General features: G+C 48.1%; 1 protein-coding gene across 1 annotated transcript in view; it reads left to right on the top strand.

The window, feature by feature from the left end:
* Positions 1 to 20,291, top strand: part of LOC139545645 (voltage-dependent N-type calcium channel subunit alpha-1B-like) — a 141,190-nt gene that overhangs the window by 55,060 nt on the left and 65,839 nt on the right. The window contains exon 7 of the mRNA XM_071353624.1: positions 10,651 to 10,754. Within this exon, the coding sequence (XP_071209725.1) occupies positions 10,651 to 10,754 (104 nt within the window). The remainder of the gene's footprint in view (positions 1 to 10,650; positions 10,755 to 20,291) is intronic.

Genomic DNA, 20,291 nt, shown 5'->3' on the forward strand with positions numbered 1-20,291 from the left:
GAGTGTTGCAACCTCAGACAGACGATTTGTATGCTCTACGAGCTTCAGCATTCGGCGGTCCGGTTCTGTGAGTGTTATACGTAATGACATTTAGGCCTACAGTACGTGTGCACACAGAGACTTATGCTCATGGAACGAGAGATGCGATTTATGATATCATGAATCTGGCACTATCCTATTAAGACATTTTGTTGTTGTAAAAATAAAACGAATTGCTTGTTTTTTTTTGTTTTGATTACAAACCAAACTTCTAAGAATGATTGACCATCCTTTGGCTTTGTGAGAACGTCCATGGCTCACATGCAATTGTGGAACCGTCTGCTAAATCTGTAGAAGTTAGAATGAGATCTGTAAAGGTTCCTTGATGTTTATAAAATATTACATTTGGGAGCAGTAGAACGGTGAGTGGACATTCCCCATTTCTCTTTACATTGGATCTTTGTCCAGCTTTGGTGAAACGTTTGGATGTGCCTAAAACCCTCCATAGTCTACATTGCTTTAATATTACATGCCCATGGGGAGCAATTACGGTTCATGTAGCTATATTTAGACATAGCCTTTGGATTAGAATTTGATTCAAATTATTCACTGTCTTTTTAAGCCTTATCAGTAGTGAATAGTGCTTAATTCTAGAGCTACAGGACGCCTGATATCTCCAGGAGTGATAAGTATAATTTTTGTCTTTATCTGCTGTTGTCTAGTACTGTCTTTTTGCTAGCGCAGGCCAACTACTTTAAGTGCTGTCTGTCTTCCCAGTAGCCTACTTGGTGTGTGAACTGCTGACTGCTATTAACTTGCAAATGATTGTTGACAGATCAACCAGGATTAAGGGGCAGGGCAATTTGTGACTGTTGTTGTTTTGGTAATCAGTGGCTGTATTGGATGTGGAGTGGTTTCTCCACTCCCAGGCAATCAGCAATTAGTACCGGGAGGTGTGCTCTTCATCTTTTCAAGGCAATTAGCAATTAGTACTAGTACTTAATTCTCCCCTGTTTTGTCAGCGGTGGTCTCATCGCAAAACTAACACGGTTCTGCGGAGTTGTTCTGCGGAGTTGTTCGAGGAAGGAAAGAGAGGAAGTCGCCATACCACTCTCTCACTTCAGTATCTCTTACCTTGTTATTTTCAGATGATCTCATTTTGCTCATTTGTAGCTTTGGGAACTATGTGTGTGTTTTCTATACCTGTTCACTTCTCTCCCTGTAGGCTATACAGATGCTCCCCACCCTTGGCTGCAACCCTTCTAATTTAGTGTACCCTGCGCGCACAACCCATGTGGAATTCCGTGTCTCTGGCAGCGTTTGGAATTGCTGAGCTGCGGTCAAGAACCCCAATTTAATCTCAGTTTATACTGCCCTTCAGCTACTTGACTTTTTGGTCCTGACAGAGACATGGATCACCCCAGAGAACACTGCTACTCCAGCTGCTCTCTCTTCATTTGACTACGTTTTGTCTCATAGTCCGAGAGCATCTGGTCGTCGCAGTGGTGGCACAGGTCTACTCTTTTCTCCCTCTCTCACCTGTCCATCTCCTCATTTGAATTTCATGATGTCACTGTCACTTGACCACTCAAGCTTAACATTGTTGCCATCTATCGCCCACCAGGTGCCCTTAGAGAGTTCCTCAATGAGCTAGACACCTTGATAAACTCATTTCCTGATGATGGTTCACCGCTCTTCGTACTTGGTGACTTCAACCTCCTGACGTCTGCCTCCTATTCATTTCTTTCCAACTCTCTCTTTCGCCTCCTTGACTCTTTTGACCTCACCCTGTTCCCAGTCCCTTCCCACTCACAAGGCAGGCAATATGCTTGACCTCATCTTCACTAGAGGCTGCTCGCCTTCTAATCTCACTGCAACCCCCGTCCAGGTCTTTGATCCCTACTTTGTTTCCTTTTTTGATTCACTTTCCTCCAACCCTAGCCACTCAGCCCTTACCCAGATGGTCATGCGCCGTCACAATCTTCTCTCTCTCTTGCCTACTACACTCTCCTCTTCTATCCTATCATCTCTCCCTTCTGCTAAATCCTTCTCCGGTCTCCTGATTCTGCCTCTCTCCTCCCTTTCCGAATCCTATGACTTGCACTGTCCCCTTTCCTCCTGGCGGGCTCGGCCCTCCCCTCTTTCTCCGTGGCCGAGTGACTCATTGCGAGCTTTGCAGGGCTGTGGGCAGCTGAGCGAACCTGGAGGAAAACGAAACTTCCGCAGGACCTATCATCCTTCCACCCTCTTCTCTTCTGTATCTGCTGTAGCCACTTTCTATCACTCTAAATTTCAAGCTTCTGCCTCTAACCCTAAGAATCTCTTCCACCTTCTCCTCCCTCCTTAGTGCTCCACCCCCCCCCCCCCTCCTCCCTCTCTGAGGACGACTTTGTCAACCACTTTGAAAAGAATGTTGACGACATCTGCTCATCATTCTCTTAGCCTATTGGGGCAGCAGGTAGCCTAGTGATTAGAGCATTTGGCCAGTAACACCTAAAGGTTGCTGGATCGAATCCCTGAGCTGACATGGTAAAAATCTTCCGTTCTGGCCCTGAACAAGGCAGTTAACCCACTAGCGTCGTCCGGGTTAGGGAGGGTTTGGCCGGTAGGGATATCCTTGTCTCATAGCGCACAAGCGACTCCTGTGGCGGGCCGGGCGCAGTGCATGCTGACCAGGTCGCTAGGTATACAGTGTTTCCTCCAACACATTGGTGCGGCTGGCTTCCGGGTTGGATGCGCGCGAAGCAGTGTGGCTTGGTTGGGTTGTGTTTCGGAGGACGCATGGCTCTCGACCTTCGTCTCTCCCGAGCCCGTACGGGAGTTGTAGCGATGAGACAAGACAGTAACTACTAACAATTGGATACCACGAAAAAGGGGGGTAAAAAAATAAATAAGCATGTATGGATATAGAAGGATCATAAATATTTATGCTTTTTTTATGACATTTAGCATACACAAATCTAGCATATTTCCAATAGATAGCAAAATCACACAGCCTACATCACAAGACTACTAAACTGACACTCAATTATCTTTTTCGTGTTCCCTTCTCTCCCTATTAATCCCATCAATCCTCTGCTCTCCTGGTGATAAATATCCTTCTCTGTGGGCTTATGAGCAGAAAAGATGAGCAGTTTTCTATGTAGTGTTAGGTTCTAATTATCAGAGTAAGAACTCGACGGACACTATGAAAGCTTAAACCAAGTTTATTCTTCCCAAAGGATCGAACAGCTGAACCGACAAAAACATGTTTACTATTGTGGTGGTATATGTACCTCACTTTGGGTGGAGTTTCCTCCTTCTCGCTTAACATTGTATCTTTATTGCTAGGCTGGAAACTAAGTGATACGGGCAATAAATTGTTCCTTTTCCCTTAACGGGACCTGACCTGACCTCAACCCCCTTCCTCACTAATCCATGGCTCTCTCCCCTTACCAATGCCTGCCACATGTGATCGTTTTCCCTACACTCAGTACATTCCAAGCTTAATTGCACCCACCCATATACCTTCCTCCTACAGCTATCCATTCACTTCTGGTGTAGACCCTCGGCTATGGCACCGCTCGTGTCTCTAATATAACTAATGATGAATAATATTTAAAGTTCAGAAATCAAAAGCCATCAGTAGTACCGGTAAATAGAATTAAAAGGTCCCTGATACAATAGCAGTAGCACAGTGCTGTTTTGGCCCTATCAAAGGGCAGTGCAGCAGAGAGAGAGAGTCCTTGCTGTGTTTACAGGCCTGGCTCTCTCAGATGAACACAATTGTTTTCCTCTGTGTACAGTACCTCCAGCCTGATGTAAAGTGATACCATGCTATTGCCTGCTCCCTTCTCCCTAGTGGGGAGACTGGGCCGATGTGTGTGTTAGCTCTAAAATGTCAAGGGTGACAGGGCAGTGTTTTACTGTAGCTTTTCTCTGCAAGACAAAATACATGCTCAACATGTGAAAAATGGGTCTAAAATGTCTTCCATCCATTGTATATTTCCTTGATTTCCCTCCTGTGAGGTCCAGTGCAGTCTAGTCCAGTCTAGTCCAGATAGAGAAAGGTCAGGTAGCGGCTTGGCCCGGGAGAGAGGGACCTAGCCCAGCACAGCACTGGGCTCCATGGGACTCAGATATATATATTCCAAACCACCTGTAAAAAGAGGGCTCTCTTCCAGTTCCTCCGATGGAATCCTGGCAACGGATAACACTGTGTTTACAACGCAGGCGGAGGGAGGGAGGAGGCAGAGGGGAGGAGGGGATAGATGCACTCCATCTAGATGCACTCCATCTAGATCTGTCTGTCACCAGATTTGTCCTCTCTCAATCTCCGTTGCCATGTTTTCACAAGAAATGCCAATTCTTTCAACATTTTCAGTTGTCCTGTTTACCCTCACTGATGAGAACAGATCAGATTTTCCTGATGTTTTCCCCGGTTTTAAGCCATTCAATGCATTTGCTGCCACGCTCTGAATGACCACTGTCCTCAATGCTGTGATGTGTTCACCGTTAAAATCACGCTAACTCCCCTGGATTGATGGCTGCTTTTGGGGTGACGGCTTTAGGTGAAGCTCATGAGTTTATGGGTTTCCTGTTGCCTCTATTCCCTCTCTTCTTTAAGCCAAAGTCCACATCTCTGTTTATCTGTCACCAGCTGCTGTTGTGACACATGTATGTGTTTAGCCTCTGTCATGGGGGGGAGAACATTTCAAGGAATGATATAATAAGTAGCCTAGACTCTACTAGTATGTGATTATTTAGTAACTTTACGTGTGTTCCTTTAGTTCGCTGGACATATGAACCTGTTGGGAGGGTGTTGGTTGTAAACTGTTGAGTCTGTGTAAATAGAAGGCCAGTCAGTATTCTGTGCAGTTGTGTCACCCAGCCTGCTGCTCCTTGTTTTGCTAGTCACATTGCTGTATTGATTAATCACTGGTTAAATGATTAGAAATAGCCCCTCAGGGAGCAGAGATGGATGAAGATGCAACAGAGAGCCCCGTCTGTCTGGGTGGGTTAGCTAGCTACTGCACTGGGGCAGCAGTGACAAAATCATTTGTAGAAGAACGGAATAGTCTCCTCCTGACTCTTTCATAGACTGCAAGCAATGATGGGAAAACAAAATGATAGGAAAACAAACATAGCCAAATATTTTATGTCCATGGTGCTGAAATCTAAAATGACCCCATGCAACAGAGAGGGTGTGTTAGTTAGCTCGTTGGTGCAACAGCAGCCGGTAACAAAAGACAGAGTGAGAAAGACGGCAGGATTGGGAGAGACATGGCTTCACGTGTCTCTGTCCATGGTGCTGAAATGTAAAAGTCACAACTTCCAATGCATGTTTACAATGAAAATTGTCTTTGCTCTGTATGGGCTCTTGAATTCTGTAACAGGGTGTTCCTTGCCCTCGCCTATATTAGAGAGAGACACACACTACTCCGGCTGTATGAAATGGTATTCCCATTCGGTCTATTGCTCTGCTGCTCTCTCTCTGGGGGACCTGATGAGAAAGAATGGAGCTGAGAAGAGGGAAGGCGAGCGTTAGCTGCAGGAGACCAGGGGATAATGGGAAACAAATGCTCCTCTCCTCCAGCCTGCCTGTCAGACCCCGGCTCTGCTCTCTCCAACATAATCCTGTTATCCTGAACACAAGGAGAACTTTGGGTCAATATGCCTCTGCTCCCATCTGTCCATGGGCCAGAACCCACACTCGAATTTAACAGCCCAAATGTACTGCTGCTACCACATCAACAATGGTATATAGATGATAGATATCATCACGAGTGTGGTTCGATGCAGTCTTTGTCGTGGTTGGATTTCTACGATGTAAAATAGGACAGTAGTAAAATGGCTGTCTGTCTGGTGTGCTACAGTACAGTAGCTGGCTGCTCTTTCCCAGACTCGTCATCAGGCGTGCTCAGCATGTTATCCTCTCGTCAGGCATGTCCACATTAACCCAGCACATATTGTCTCTGTGCTCATTCAGTCAGTGGCAGTGCATTGGGGTAGCTGGAAATGGTTCAGTACATACAGTGATGTACAGCCTCATCTGGAGAGGTTTGATTTGATTGGGAAGAAGTGAAACACCTTTATATACCCATAGAAAGGATTTTCTCTTTGTAGTACAGTGTCTTTCCTGCCTGTTTTGCTCCTGTCAATGTAATCCACAGGGGGAGCATGCTTGTCTTACATGCCTGTGGTGGAGTTTAGCATGTGTAAGCATCTCACAGGCAATCCTTCAATGCCTTTCAGCAGGAAGAGAAAGCATGTCCGTGTTTGATCAGGGGAGTGTATACTGTATATCCCATCTCTGGGTAGATATCAATGGGATCTGAACAGGGATCTGTATATTACATGACTGCTGGAGAAATAACGTACCTTACTGCACCTCTTCATTTGTAAAAGCTGCTAAGTAGGCTTCTGATCAGAGCGGCAGCATTATGTTATTCAGAGTTTATTGACTAAACATCTATGCAGTGCCTTTTAGCAGAAAAAAACCACCATCACAGATTATTATCTTCTGCTTACGTCTCAGCTAATTCTCAGCGATGGAATTGCCCTCAGCAGTAGACTTCTTCACATAGAAAATAATAATAATTTTTACTGTGCCGTAAACATGGAGAAAGAAATATATTTTAATGCTGAAATAAGGTTTAATAATTGATGAGGAGCCTCCACAAAGGCTCTCTGCTTTTCTCACAGGGGTCATGAAAACAATATGGGCCCTAGATCTCTTATGTGGAGAAATTACAGAATAAGCATTGTTGCAGTGGGGGTTTGGATGTCACTATGACATACAGATCCAATTCACCACAGGAGGCCACAGAAACCAGCGATGACTTCAGCTCCAGCTTCCTCAGTCCCCAACCCCTCTCCCCTCGCTCCCCCACCTTCCCTTCTACCCTCCCCCCCTCGCTCCCCCTACCCTTCTCCCCCCCTCGCTCCCCCTACCTTCCCTTCTCCCCCCCTCGCTCCCCTAACTTCCCTTCTCCCCTCCCTCCTCCCTCGCTCCCCCTACCTTCCCTTCTCCCCCTCCCTCGCTCCCCCTACCTTCCCTTCACCCCCCCCTCCCTCGCTCCCCCTACCTTCCCTTCTCCCCCCCTCGCTCCCCCTACCTTCCCTTCTCCCCCCCTCGCTCCCCCTACCTTCCCTTCTCCCCCCTCGCTCCTCCTACCTTCCCTTCTCCCCCCCTCGCTCCCTCTACCTTCCCTTCTCCCCCCCTCGCTCCCCCTACCTTCCCTTCTCCCCTCCCACCCTCCTCCCCCTAACTTCCCTTCTCCCCCCCTCGCTCCCCCTCCCCCTACCTTCTCTTCCCCCCCTACCTTCCCTTCTCCCCCCCTCGCTCCCCTACCTTCCCCTATCTCCCCCCCTCGCTCCCCCTACCTTCTCCCCTCCCCCCCTTGCTCCCCCTACCTTCCCTGCTCCCCCTACCTTCCCCTATCTCCCCCCCTCGCTCCCCCTACCTTCACTTCTCCCCTCCCCCCTCGCTCCCCCTACTTTCCCTTCTCACCCCCTCGCTCCCCTACCTTCCCCTACCTTCCCCCCTCGCTCCCCCTACCCTTCTCCCCCCCTCGCTCCCCCTACCTTCCCTTCTCCCCCCCTCGCTCCCCTACCTTCCCTTCTCCCCTCCCTCCTCCCTCGCTCCCCCTACCTTCCCTTCTCCCCCTCCCTCGCTCCCCCTACCTTCCCTTCACCCCCACTCCTTCGCTCCCCTACCTTCCCTTCTCCCCCCCTCGCTCCCCCTACCTTCCCTTCTCCCCCCTTGCTCCCCCTACCTTCCCTTCTCCCCCCTCGCTCCTCCTACCTTCCCTTCTCCCCCCCTCGCTCCCTCTACCTTCCCTTCTCCCCCTACCTTCCCTTCTCCCCTCCCCCCCTCCTCCCCCTAACTTCCCTTCTCCCCCCCTCGCTCCCCCTAACTTCCCCTCGCCCCCCCTACCTTCCCTTCTCACCCCCTCGCTCCCCTACCTTCCCCTATCTCCCCCCTCGCTCCCCCTACCTTCTCCCCTCCCCCCTTGCTCCCCCTACCTTCCCTGCTCCCCTACCTTCCCCTATCTCCCCCCCTCGCTCCCCCTACCTTCCCCTATCTCCCCCCCTCGCTCCCCCTACCTTCCCTTCTCCCCCCCTCGCTCCCCCTACCTTCCCCTATCTCCCCCCCTCGCTCCCCCTACCTTCACTTCTCCCCTCCCCCCTCGCTCCCCCTACCTTCCCCTATCTGCCCCCTTCGCTCCCCCTATCTTCCCTCCCCCCTCGCTCCCCCTACCTTCCCTTCTCCCCCCCTCGCTCCCCCTACCTTCCCCTATCTTCCCCCCTCGCTCCCCCTACCTTCCCTTCTCCCCTCCCCCCTCGCTCCCCCTCGCTCCCCCTACCTTCCCCCCTCGCTCCCCCTACCTTCCCTTCTCCCCCCCTCGCTCCCCCTACCTTCCCTTCTCCCCCCCTCGCTCCCCCTACCTTCCCCTCTCCCCCCCTCGCTCCCCCTACCTTCCCCTATCACCCCCCCCTCGCTCCCCCTACCTTCTCCCCTCCCCCCCTTGCTCCCCCTACCTTCCCTGCTCCCCTACCTTCCCCTATCTCCCCCCCTCGCTCCCCCTACCTTCCCCTATCTCCCCCCCTCGCTCCCCCTACCTTCCCTTCTCCCCTCCCCCCCTCGCTCCCCCTACCTTCCCTTCTCCCCCCCCTCGCTCCCCCTACCTTCACTTCTCCCCTCCCCCCTCGCTCCCCCTACCTTCCCCTATCTGCCCCCTTCGCTCCCCCTACCTTCCCTCCCCCCCTCGCTCCCCTACCTTCCCTTCTCCCCCCCTCGCTCCCCCTACCTTCCCCTATCTTCCCCCCTCGCTCCCCCTACCTTCCCTTCTCCCCTCCCCCCTCGCTCCCCCTCACTCCCCCTACCTTCCCCCCTCGCTCCCCCTACCTTCCCTTCTCCCCCCCTCGCTCCCCCTACCTTCCCTTCTCCCCCCCTCGCTCCCCCTACCTTCCCCTCTCCCCCCCTCGCTCCCCCTACCTTCCCCTATCACCCCCCCCTCGCTCCCCCTACCTTCTCCCCTCCCCCCCTCGCTCTCCCTACCTTCCCTTCTCCCCCCCCTCGCTCTCTCTACCTTCCCTTCTCCCCTCCCCCCCTCGCTCTCTCTACCTTCCCTTCTCCCCTCCCCCCTCGCTCCCCCTACCTTCCCTTCTCCATTCCTTTCCCTCGAAGCTCATAAAGCTTTTATTGGCTGTATTTCCAATGGGACCCATTGATTTCTTCTGAGATAGGTGTGGATTGTGTCCATTACAGCAGTAAAGCTATCATTTCTCCATTAAGCCTCTTGTTCATTCCCTTCTCCCCCCCTCGCTCCCTCTACCTTCCCTTCTCCCCCTACCTTCCCTTCTCCCCTCCCCCCCTCCTCCCCCTAACTTCCCTTCTCCCCCCCTTGCTCCCCCTAACTTCCCCTCGCCCCCCCTACCTTCCCTTCTCACCCCCTCGCTCCCCTACCTTCCCCTATCTCCCCCCTCGCTCCCCCTACCTTCTCCCCTCCCCCCCTTGCTCCCCCTACCTTCCCTGCTCCCCTACCTTCCCCTATCTCCCCCCCTCGCTCCCCCTACCTTCCCCTATCTCCCCCCCTCGCTCCCCCTACCTTCCCTTCTCCCCCCCTCGCTCCCCCTACCTTCCCCTATCTCCCCCCCTCGCTCCCCCTACCTTCACTTCTCCCCTCCCCCCTCGCTCCCCCTACCTTCCCCTATCTGCCCCCTTCGCTCCCCCTATCTTCCCTCCCCCCCTCGCTCCCCCTACCTTCCCTTCTCCCCCCCTCGCTCCCCCTACCTTCCCCTATCTTCCCCCCTCGCTCCCCCTACCTTCCCTTCTCCCCTCCCCCCTCGCTCCCCCCCTAAAATGTACTTGCATTTCATAGTATATACAGTAAACTGGCATATCTGAGGTTGCTACTAATGTGTTTCCCATGCCAAAATATTGCCCTGCAGAATAGATGCAGAGCTAAACATTCATGGTTGAAGGGCGTGGTGGTTTATCCAGTCGATCAGATGCTTTAGAGACAGCTGGGAGTGGGAGGAGGTGGAAGAGGGATGTGTGAAACACCAATTTGTATGTGTTTTCGCCTGCTGATTCAGCAGCCCCAGGTCCCTCGCAATTGCAGACGATATACATTGGGCTGCGCTGAAATGGCCTAGGAGAAGATCTGGCCCATCTGTAAAGTGTTACATGCTTCATAAACACCAGCGCTTCTCTCTGTTACTCTTAGCGTCACTGCCATGAATTTGCATCCTGATAGAGTTGGATCTTGGGGAGGGGAAGAGGTGGATGGAGAAAGAAAGGGGGGTCGGGGGTTGTGGTCGCTGGGAATGGGGATGTGATGGAGTAAGCTGGAGAGAGAGAGAGCAAGAGGGAGAGAGAGAGGGGGGGTGGGCTATCAGCTCTGACAACATGGATGAGACGTAGATCTGAATATCACAGGAAAGTCATTCATTTGTTTCAGCCATCAGCCCTCCAGTTAAAATACACATGGAGGAGTTTTTGTCATTACGTCATCATATTGATAGCAATAGGCATTAAACAAGATCTTGATTTTTGTAGCACACCAAAAGAAGACGGTTTTGTTTATTGCTACCATTTTTCATCCCCAAACACAATGTCCGATAAGCACCGTCTTCAATGTAAATAAGTGTCTACCCTCCTCCTCTCTCTCTGTGCTTCTGCAGGCCAACGATGCCTCAGGCAACACCTGGAACTGGCTCTACTTCATCCCCCTCATCATCATCGGATCCTTCTTCATGCTCAACCTGGTGCTGGGAGTCCTGTCTGGGTAAGAGTCAACATCACACATGTCCATGACCCAGTGACATTAACAGCCCACTATTATGAAACACGCGGTACATTGCTCTTTTACAAGCCATTTCACTTTCCTGCTGGCTCTGTTTAATGTGAAGCTTCTGTCTGACTACATAGGCACGGCTTTAGCCTAATCGAATGGTAGTAGGGTTGCAAAGGGTTTGAAACTTTCCGGGTAAATTTCCAGAATTTTTCTGGACATTTTCAGTGGGAAGTTAAGCCCTGGAATTTGGGAAATTTGGATTAAATTCATCAAAAAATTTAGCTTATAGCAGTGAACCTTTTTGCACTGGTGACAGTGCTGCGAACATGAAGGCTGCTTGATCTAAAGTGGAGGAGTCCTTCCCTCACATTTCACCCATTGGCTGTACTGCTCATGCATTGAATCTGCTCCACAAGTATATCCTGGCACTGAAAACAATGGATACACTCTACAAGAGAGCCAAGGAAATGGTTAGGTATGTGAAGGGTCATCAAGTTATAGCAGCAGTCTACCTCACCAAGCAAAGTGAGAAGAATAAGAGCACCACATTGAAGCTGCCCAGCAACACCCGTTGGGGTGGTGTTGTCATCATGTTTGACAGTCTCCTGGAGGGGAAGGAGTCTCTCCAAGAAATGGCCATATCACAGTCTGCCGATATAGACAGCCCCATCAAGAGGATCCTCCTGGATGATGTATTTTGGGAGAGAGTGGTAAGCAGCCTGAAACTCCTGAAACCTATAGCAGTAGCCATTGCACAGATTGAGGGAGACAATGCCATCCTGTCTGATGTTCAGACTCTGCAGATGTAAGAGAAGAAATCCGTACTGCCCTGCCCACTTCACTGTTGCTCCAAGCAGAGGAAACTGCAGTTCTGAAATACATAAAAAAACGAAGGTAAAAGGTTTATTCTTCTGTCTCCATATGATATGGTAAATATATCCAATGCAAAAAACATCCACATTTAAATGGTATTAATATTAATTTGCATTTATTTTTGTTAATTTCCATATATTACCATGAATTCCCATATATTCCCGTTAATTCCCACGGAAAGTTTCCACCTCTGAATATTCCCCAAAATATGCAACCCTAAACGGGAGTATTCATTTCTGTGGTGTACTGTGTTTATATTTTCCCTCTTTTCTCTATTTTCAAGTTCTAGTTACGTTGCCTTGGGAGTGACCTGATCTGATCTGGACTGTTTTCAAACAGACAGTACAGTACAGAACAGTACAGAGCTCATTAGTGTTAGCTGTATTAGACTCCCTCATTAAGATTCACTACACAGCTTAGTAAACCAGGTCAAAGCTGGAGGTAGAATACCTGCTGTCCTGAATAGACAGTATCACAACTGTTGTCTGAATGTAGCACCCTGTTCTAATTACTGTCAAGGGAAATGAGGCAGGGCTTTTATTGCTCGTGTTAAATTGGTTTACAACATTTACTGTCCTTACACTACAGTATGGTAGCCCCTGGATTGAAGGATGTTACTCCCACATGTATCCCTATATCATTCATGTCAAGTGAATCGAGTATAATGCCAATGCTGTGCAATTTGGAATTTAGAATTTTTCCCCCCTGTTAATTGTTTTGAAGCCACGGGCCATGTTGACTCTCTCTCTCTCTCTCTCTCTCTCTCTCTCTCTCTCTCTCTCTCTCTCTCTCTCTCTCTCTCTCTCTCTCTCTCTCTCTCTCTCTCTCTCTCTCTCTCTCTCTCTCTCTCTCTCTCTCTCTCTCTCTCTCTCTCTCTCTCTCTCTCTCTCTCTCTCTCTCTCTCTCTCTCTCTCTCTCTCTCTCTCTCCACACAGTGGCAGAGCTTAATGGAAGGCCTCCTGATGAGTGCTGTGTGGTGTACTAGGTTGTGCTCTAGCTGCTATTGGGACATGAATTTATTACTTCTCGGAAAACAAATCTAATTCTCACTTGCTGTTCCACCAAATGGCTTCAGCTGCCTGTGCCATCAATGTGGCATTATGCTCTTCTTACAGTCTCTCTTTGATTTCAACTTTCTCTCAGATCTTATTTTCCCGTCCTTCTACATTTGACCTTCATTGTCGTTTTTTTCGGGGGGTTGTGTAGAAAACCTCACCCATATAGATTTACAGACGGTAAGGTTGACTGCTGTTTTTAGGTGAGGCTGTTCATTTGTATAAAACATTCTGGTTCTCAGTTGCACTAGTGTCTCTGCCCTTGATGATAAGTTAATAATTCTCCTCTCGTCTCGCAGTGTGACATCCATTCATTTAGCCACACTTTTATGCTCAAGGTGAGACTCCCTCAAAGACTTTTCTCTTAGGAGAGTATTTGCATAATGCATAATCCTAACAAGTTGCATTGAGCTCCTTAATGTCATGAGACACTGATTCATTCTGTGACAGTTAATTGTGTTTCCTCATGATGGCCACAGAAATTATAAATGATATACATATTTGAGAAATTACGAGCTGCAAAGTCTGATTGTGGTTGTTGTGTCTGTTACCACCTGTTTTGGTCAGTGTCCATCGTCTGCCTTGAGTGCCTTATACTGTATCCCTCTTTATCTGTTCTCTCTGTGTTCCTTTATCCTACTTCAAACAGCTCAAAGCATTCCCTAGTCTCCTGTTATCCCTGGCCCAACCCTGGCCATGCTCTGGGCCTGCTCTCCTCTCTCTAGTCTCGCTAGACCCTGGGAGAATCTTAATTGCATACTCCTCGTGTCCTCTCTCCTCGCCTCTTTCTCAAAACCCATTGGATGATAAAGCCAGAGGTCCCTCCCCGCTAACCTTCTCCTCCAATGGGTTATAAGAAGAAGGCAAGGAGAGAGGACGCGAGGAGTATGCAATTGAGATTCTTCCTCTGTCAGCTGTGTTTACTGTGAACGGTCACTGATACACTGTGGCGGGTCTGTGTCACATTCTAAAGGGCACTGTCTGTCCTGGAGGGGGCCAGAGCTGCAGGCTGCAGCCACACACAGGGTTTAGAGGCCACAGCTCCAGGGGCAGCGGTCAGAGGCAGCATGCGGGGGCAGCAAGGCTCATATTTTATCCCATCACCACTCCTAATGCCGCCTGCCCTCCTGCCCTTCATCCTACCCACCACCCCCAGATCACCCCATCAGGTCACTCTGTGAGGGATTTCAGTAGGCCAATGGAAGTGCCACAGACAGCCCAGCTTGAGGCACCACCCTGCCTTTTTATCTCTCTCTCGTTTCTCTCTCTCTCTCCCTTTCTTTTTATCTCCTCCCTCCTTTCCTCTGTGTGGAGTAGAAGGTCAGTTCTTTCAGATCCTTCCCAGCAGGGTCACATCTGTCAGTCAGTCAGGTAGAGGCCCATGCTGTGTCCTGTAGCTTCACCACTACTATCTGTACTGTAATTGGACAATTAATAGACACAGTAAATAAAACATAATAAAAACATCTGTCTCATCCCGGACCAGAGTCTATGCAGACCGCTGTGCCATAGCCAATCAGAGCTACAATAGGCCTTTATGCAAACAAGCCATTTGCACACAGGCCTGCCATCACTCACTTTGACCTGGACTGTGTGTTTACAGGCAGTTGCAACAGTGTGACTTTAGATCATTAGAACACATTTGCCAAAAGTCACAAAATACACCTGAATATTTCTGCAAATATGTAAACACCACTTGGGAGTCCTCTTACATTTGGGAAATGTACAGTCCTATTGATCAAACCTAATCCCTCAGTTATGCAAGATCAACAACGAATGCTAGCCAGAGAAGGATGATCTAACATCTAACGAAGGAACATTAGATAAACCCTCTCAAACATTTTCAGCTAGTTGGCCATTAAAATTGCACTGATAAATGATGGGGAATTGTTACTTACTCGTCCTTTTGCAGCTTGCCTGCCAAAAATGCATGCTTGTCCCAACCAAGCACCCAAAGCTAACTGGCTAAAGTTGTCTAGCTTTCTCTTGGGGAGTTTTCCACCCCCAAGAGGGGGGGGGTTGAAGTGTACCTATGATAAAAATTACAGACCTCTACATGCTTTGTAAGTAGGAAAACCTGCAAAATCGGCAGTGTATCAAATACTTGTTCTCCCCACTGTACGTCATTGACTGAAACAACTTGAATTGTTGCATGTAGTTGTGTTGTTGTCCTCTGTTGCCCGGTTAGTTACCTAAAATTGTCCCTTTCCTAAATTAGCCATGGATGGAGATACAGATTTGAACTTGTGGTTTTATTAATTCTCTGTACTGGCCAATGTTAATAAAGGTGATTCTGATCCAACCATTAATTAATATATTGTGCCCCTGGCCTGAGAGGATGGAAGTTCAATATAGCTAGATGTAGAAGGCTAATGTTAACTAGCTAACGTTGTCCATGAATGGAAGTTAGGCTAGCGAGCAAGCATTTTAGCCAGCTAGCCTAGGACAACAAAAACTAAAATCGTGTACTGTATGTCAGAGTCAAAGACCATTTTGTCAACATAAAAGAGAGGAGGATGGCATTGACGATTCTCTACAAGTAGAGTGAGACAACTTATTTTTCTACTTACACGAGCGCGCACGAACACACACGCACACAGAAATCAAAACCATGGACAGTCACATCATTTTTAGCTTACGTTGATTGGACTAAATTCTTTTTGTTATCTTTTAGTTGTCACTGTATAAGACAAAGCATGGGTGATTTGATGATAATGAAGGAAAAAGGAAACCGCACACTGCTCTTGATAGTATCACCGATATTTAATAAGCTTACGTATCGGCCACACGGCCTTCGTCAGAGTCCGTGCTTCTGATTGAAATGCTTGTAAGTAAGCATTTCACGGTAAAGTCTACACTTGTTGTATTCCGCGCATGTGACAAATAAAGTTTGATTTGATTGATATATCACGGTCGCAAGGCATATGAGCTAACAGGTTATAGAGCAAACAACACAATTATCACAACACATATGTTGTAATATGGCTTTTTTTCCTCTGGCTTCCTCAGTGATTTTACCCACGCACCTCTAGTAGTGAGCAGAACCTGAGAACACACAGGGGTTCTTCCCTATACCAATCAGAGAAGAACTCCACAGCCTACTCCCGCATCTCCCCCGCAACAGAAGTGACTTGCCCATCAGACAAACGTAAACAATGAATTTTCTTGGTTTCCCCACTCTGTTTTTCCAAACCAAAAAATAAAGAGCTGGGAGCATCCATTTCCTCAACATGGAAAATCTAGCTCTTACAGGTGCTCTTTTTGCTTTAATCTGAAAGAAGACCCTAGGTCCCTGCATAATTCAGATTATTTTGCAGCCCCAACCTACCCTGCCCCACCAGCTCAGCCTCCACCTCACTTATGCTACGCTGAAGCTCCCCCAAAGCTGTATACTGTGTAATCTTGTAAGAGCTTTACACCGCGCCCTGGTGAAACAAAGAACTGAGCCATGGCAATATGATGGTCTGAAAACCCAAGTGAGAGAATGGAGGCCCTCAATTGCTGATTTTTGAATGTATAGATACGATCCAGACGAGCTGTACTCACCCTACCTCATCCACCTTCACCCACATATACTAACAACCTACCCTTACACAACACCTTTAAAGAAGAATGTTGACACTCAGGCCCGGGGGAAAAACACTGCTACCCCAGCACTAAGGTTTGGGCCATGGCTCAGCACCTCCGCCCCCTTCCACCAGGCCCCCGTTCCAGTCCATTAATCACAACACTGTGTCATCACATTTAAATGTTTTCTTTTACATATTCCCCCATCAACCCCCTCTTACCCCCCGTCTCTGCCACCATTCATGATAAGGGAGCCTAACCTTAAAATCTCCATAACAGGTGGTATGGAAAACAGCAAAATCAGAAACCAGTAGAGAAGCCCATGAAGCCGCCGTGCCAGAAAATAACTATCCATTTCATTAGATTCTGAAGACGCACCCCTGTGAACCATTTCCTCAGCCTATACCGCATCCTGGATGAGAGGACACTAAACCTCTCATTCTGCATTGTGTGTTGTACTGACCTTACAAACCTTCCAGGATCAGGAAAATAAGACTCCAGAGGAACCTTCTTTTTCCCTTTAGTCTCCATCCCTTTAGTCTTCAACCTAGAAAGTTCTTTCACCATATATACTGGGCCCTCCGCCTGTCTGGCTGTCGGCTCAGGTTCCAATGAGCCGTCTGAATACGAGGCCTCCTCGTACTCCTCTCCCGCCAACTCATCCCGCTCTTCCTCCTCCTCCATTGGAATGGTACCGTGCTCCTTCTCCCCCGTCTGCCCCTCCAGCACTTACCACCTGATCAGTGCATCCTCACCAATGACAGGAAATATTTCCTGGGATGAGCCCACCTAGCTTTTGCCCAGCCCAGCCACACTCTTTTTTCCCTCTTTTCTTCTCCACCTTTTTCTTCTCCACCTTTTTCTTCTCCTTAGCCCCACCAGCTTGCTTACCGTTCGCCTCAGACCCAGTACTCACCTCCTACCCACCACCGGAGTCTCCGTTACTACAGCAACCTGCCTCTGCTCATGTTGCCCAGCTGCAACCACACTCACCTCCACCAGCCCACTAGCTCCCACCCCCGTCTTCCTCCGCGGCCTGCGCACCACCACTTGGCCCTGCTCTATTCTCCTCTCCCCCGGTACCCCATCCAGTAGCCTGCCCCATAGCAGAGCTAACCCCAGCCTCTGCCTCCTGCGTACTAGCCAACGGTATCGCCTGATTCCAGAAGGAATGGCTGCCGTTTTATGGGCTCCTAACCAATTGTGCTGTTTTGTGTGTTTTTTCGTGTTGTTTGTAACTTATTTTGTACATAATGTTTCTGCCACCTTCTCTTATGACCGAAAAAAGCTTCTGGATATAAGAACAGCGATTACTCACCTCGAACTGGACAAAGATTTTTTCTTTAACGAGTCAGACGCAAAGGATTTACAGCTGCTACCGGACCAGGCCCAAATCCCTGTCATTCGCATGAATAGGAGACGCCGATACAGGGGACGCAGATCCGGGTGCCTTGTGAGAATTTGTCGGCAAGTGGGTAACCTGCCTCTACCATTCGTCTTATTGGCCAACGTGCAATCATTGGAGAATAAACTGGATGAGCTCTGTTCGAGACTATCCTACCAACGGGACATTAAGAACTGTAATATCTTGTGTTTCACGAGTCGTGGCTGAATGACGACATAGATAATATACAGTTGGCTGGGTTTTCCGTGCATCGGCAAGTTGGGGGGGGGGGGGGGTATATATTGGTCATGGCGCCCGAGTGGCACAGCGGTCTTAGGCACTGCATCTCAGTGCAAGAGGCTTTACTACAGTCCCTTGTTCGAATACAGTCTATATCACATCTGACCGCGTTTGGGAGTGCCATAGGGCGGTGCACAATTGGCCCAGCGTCATCCGGGTTTGGCCGTCATTGGAAAATAAGAATTTGTTCTCACCTGACTTGCCTAGTTAAATAAAGGTTACATTTAAAAAACAACTGGTGGCAACTGCAGCGCAATCAATAGGAGGTAAACAGTGGCTGGTGCTGAAAATATAGCTAACTTGTTATGCAAGTGTTGCACACCAACAGATGGAGAAATCCTACACCAGTCGAGCAATTCATTTCAACAATAATCTTCATTTTAACTTGCAATGTATTCAATGGATATAAGAACAGCGATTATTCACCTCAAACTGGACAAAGATTTTTTCTTTCTCCACTATAAATAACAACATTCTCCGGAACGCACCTGAAGCCATTCTGAAGAGACAGCATTTCTTCCCCACTCAGCTGAGACTTTATTGCGGTCATCACACTGCCCTACCCCAAACACACTACTCCTACTCCCCCTCTTAACTCTAAGCAATAAACAGTGGAAACCAATAAACAAGCGATGTGTTAACCCTCCACCATAGAAAAAAGGTCAAATGTACAAGGAAGGGAAAGAAAGCAGATGGTTGAAATAAAAGAACTGAAAGAAGAGCATAACGCCACATTGATAGCACAGAGACACCTGAAGCCATTTGGTGGAACAGCAAGTGAGAATTAGATTTGTTTTCTGAGAAGTAATAAATTCATGTCCCGATAGCCTGTGTGTGTGAGAGAGAGAGAAAGAGAGAGAGATAATTACCGTGGACTCTGCGTCAACAGCAATCTCGTAAACATCCTCTACAGTATCATGAACAACAGATTACAACATTTCCTCAGTAAAAACAATATCCCGAGAAAAAGTATTCTCAATGCTTTGTTGATTTCAAAAAAGCTTTTGACTCAATTTGGCGTTAGGGTCTGCTATACAAATGGATGGAAATTGGTGTTGGGGGAAAAACACATTACATTATAAAATCAATGTACACAAACAACAAGTGTGCAGTTAAAATTGGCAATAAACACACATATTTCCTTCCTCAGGGCTGTGGGATGAGACAGGGATGCAGTTTGAGCCCCACCCTCTTCAACATACTGTATATATCAATTAATTGGCGAGGGCACTAGAACAGTTTGCAGCACCCGGCCTCACCCTACTGGATTCGGAAATCAAATGCCTACTGTTTGCAGATGATCTGGTGCTTCTGTCCCCAACCAAGGATGGTCTACATTAGCACCTAGACCTTCTGCACAGATTCTGTCAGACTTGGGCCCTGACAGTGAATCTCAGTAAGACAAAAATAATGGTATTCCAAAGCAGGTCCAGTAGCCAGGACAACAAAAACAAAATCTATCTAGACACCACTGCCCTAGAGCACAAAGAACTATACCTACCGCGTCGTAAGTATTAACACCACAGGTACAGTTGAAGTCGGAAGTTTACATACACTTAGGTTGGAGTCATTAAAACAAATTTTTCAACCACTCCACAAATTTCTTGTTAACAAACTATAGTTTTGGCAAGTCGGTTAGGACATCTACTTTGTGCATGACACAAGTAATTTTTCCAACAAATGTTTACAGACAGATAATTTCACTTATCATTCACTGTATCATAATTCCAGTGGGTCCGAAGTTTACATAAACTAAGTTGACTGTGCCTTTAAACAGCTTGGAAAATTCCAGAAAATGATGTCATGGCTTTAGAAGCTTCTGATAGGCTAATTGACATCATTTGAGTCAATTGGAGGTGTACCTGTGAATGCATTTCAAGGCCTACCTTCAAACTCTGTGCCTCTTGGCTTGACATCATGGGAAAATCAAAAGAAATCAGCCAAGACCAAGAAAAGAAGGAAGAAGCCACTGCTCCAAAACCGCCATAAAAAAAGCCAGACTACTGCACATGGGGACAAAGATCGTACTTTTTGTAGAAATGTCCTCTGGTCTGATGCAACAAAAATAGAACTGTTTGGCCATAATGACCATTGTTATGTTTGGAGGAAAAAGGGGGATGCTTGCAAGCCGAAGAACACCATCCCAACCGTAAAGCACGGGGGGCGGGATCTTGTTGGGTGGGTGCTTTGCTGCAGGAGGGACTGGTGGACTTCACAAAATAGATGGCAAAGTGGTGATCCTAACTGACCTAAGACGGGGAATTTTTACTAGGATTAAATGTCAGGAATTGTGAAAAACTGAGTTTAAATGTATTTGGCTAAGGTGTATGTTAACTTCCGACTTCAACT

This window comes from Salvelinus alpinus, chromosome 19, assembly GCF_045679555.1.
Source record: "Salvelinus alpinus chromosome 19, SLU_Salpinus.1, whole genome shotgun sequence".
In the NCBI taxonomy this organism is placed as follows: domain Eukaryota; kingdom Metazoa; phylum Chordata; class Actinopteri; order Salmoniformes; family Salmonidae; genus Salvelinus; species Salvelinus alpinus.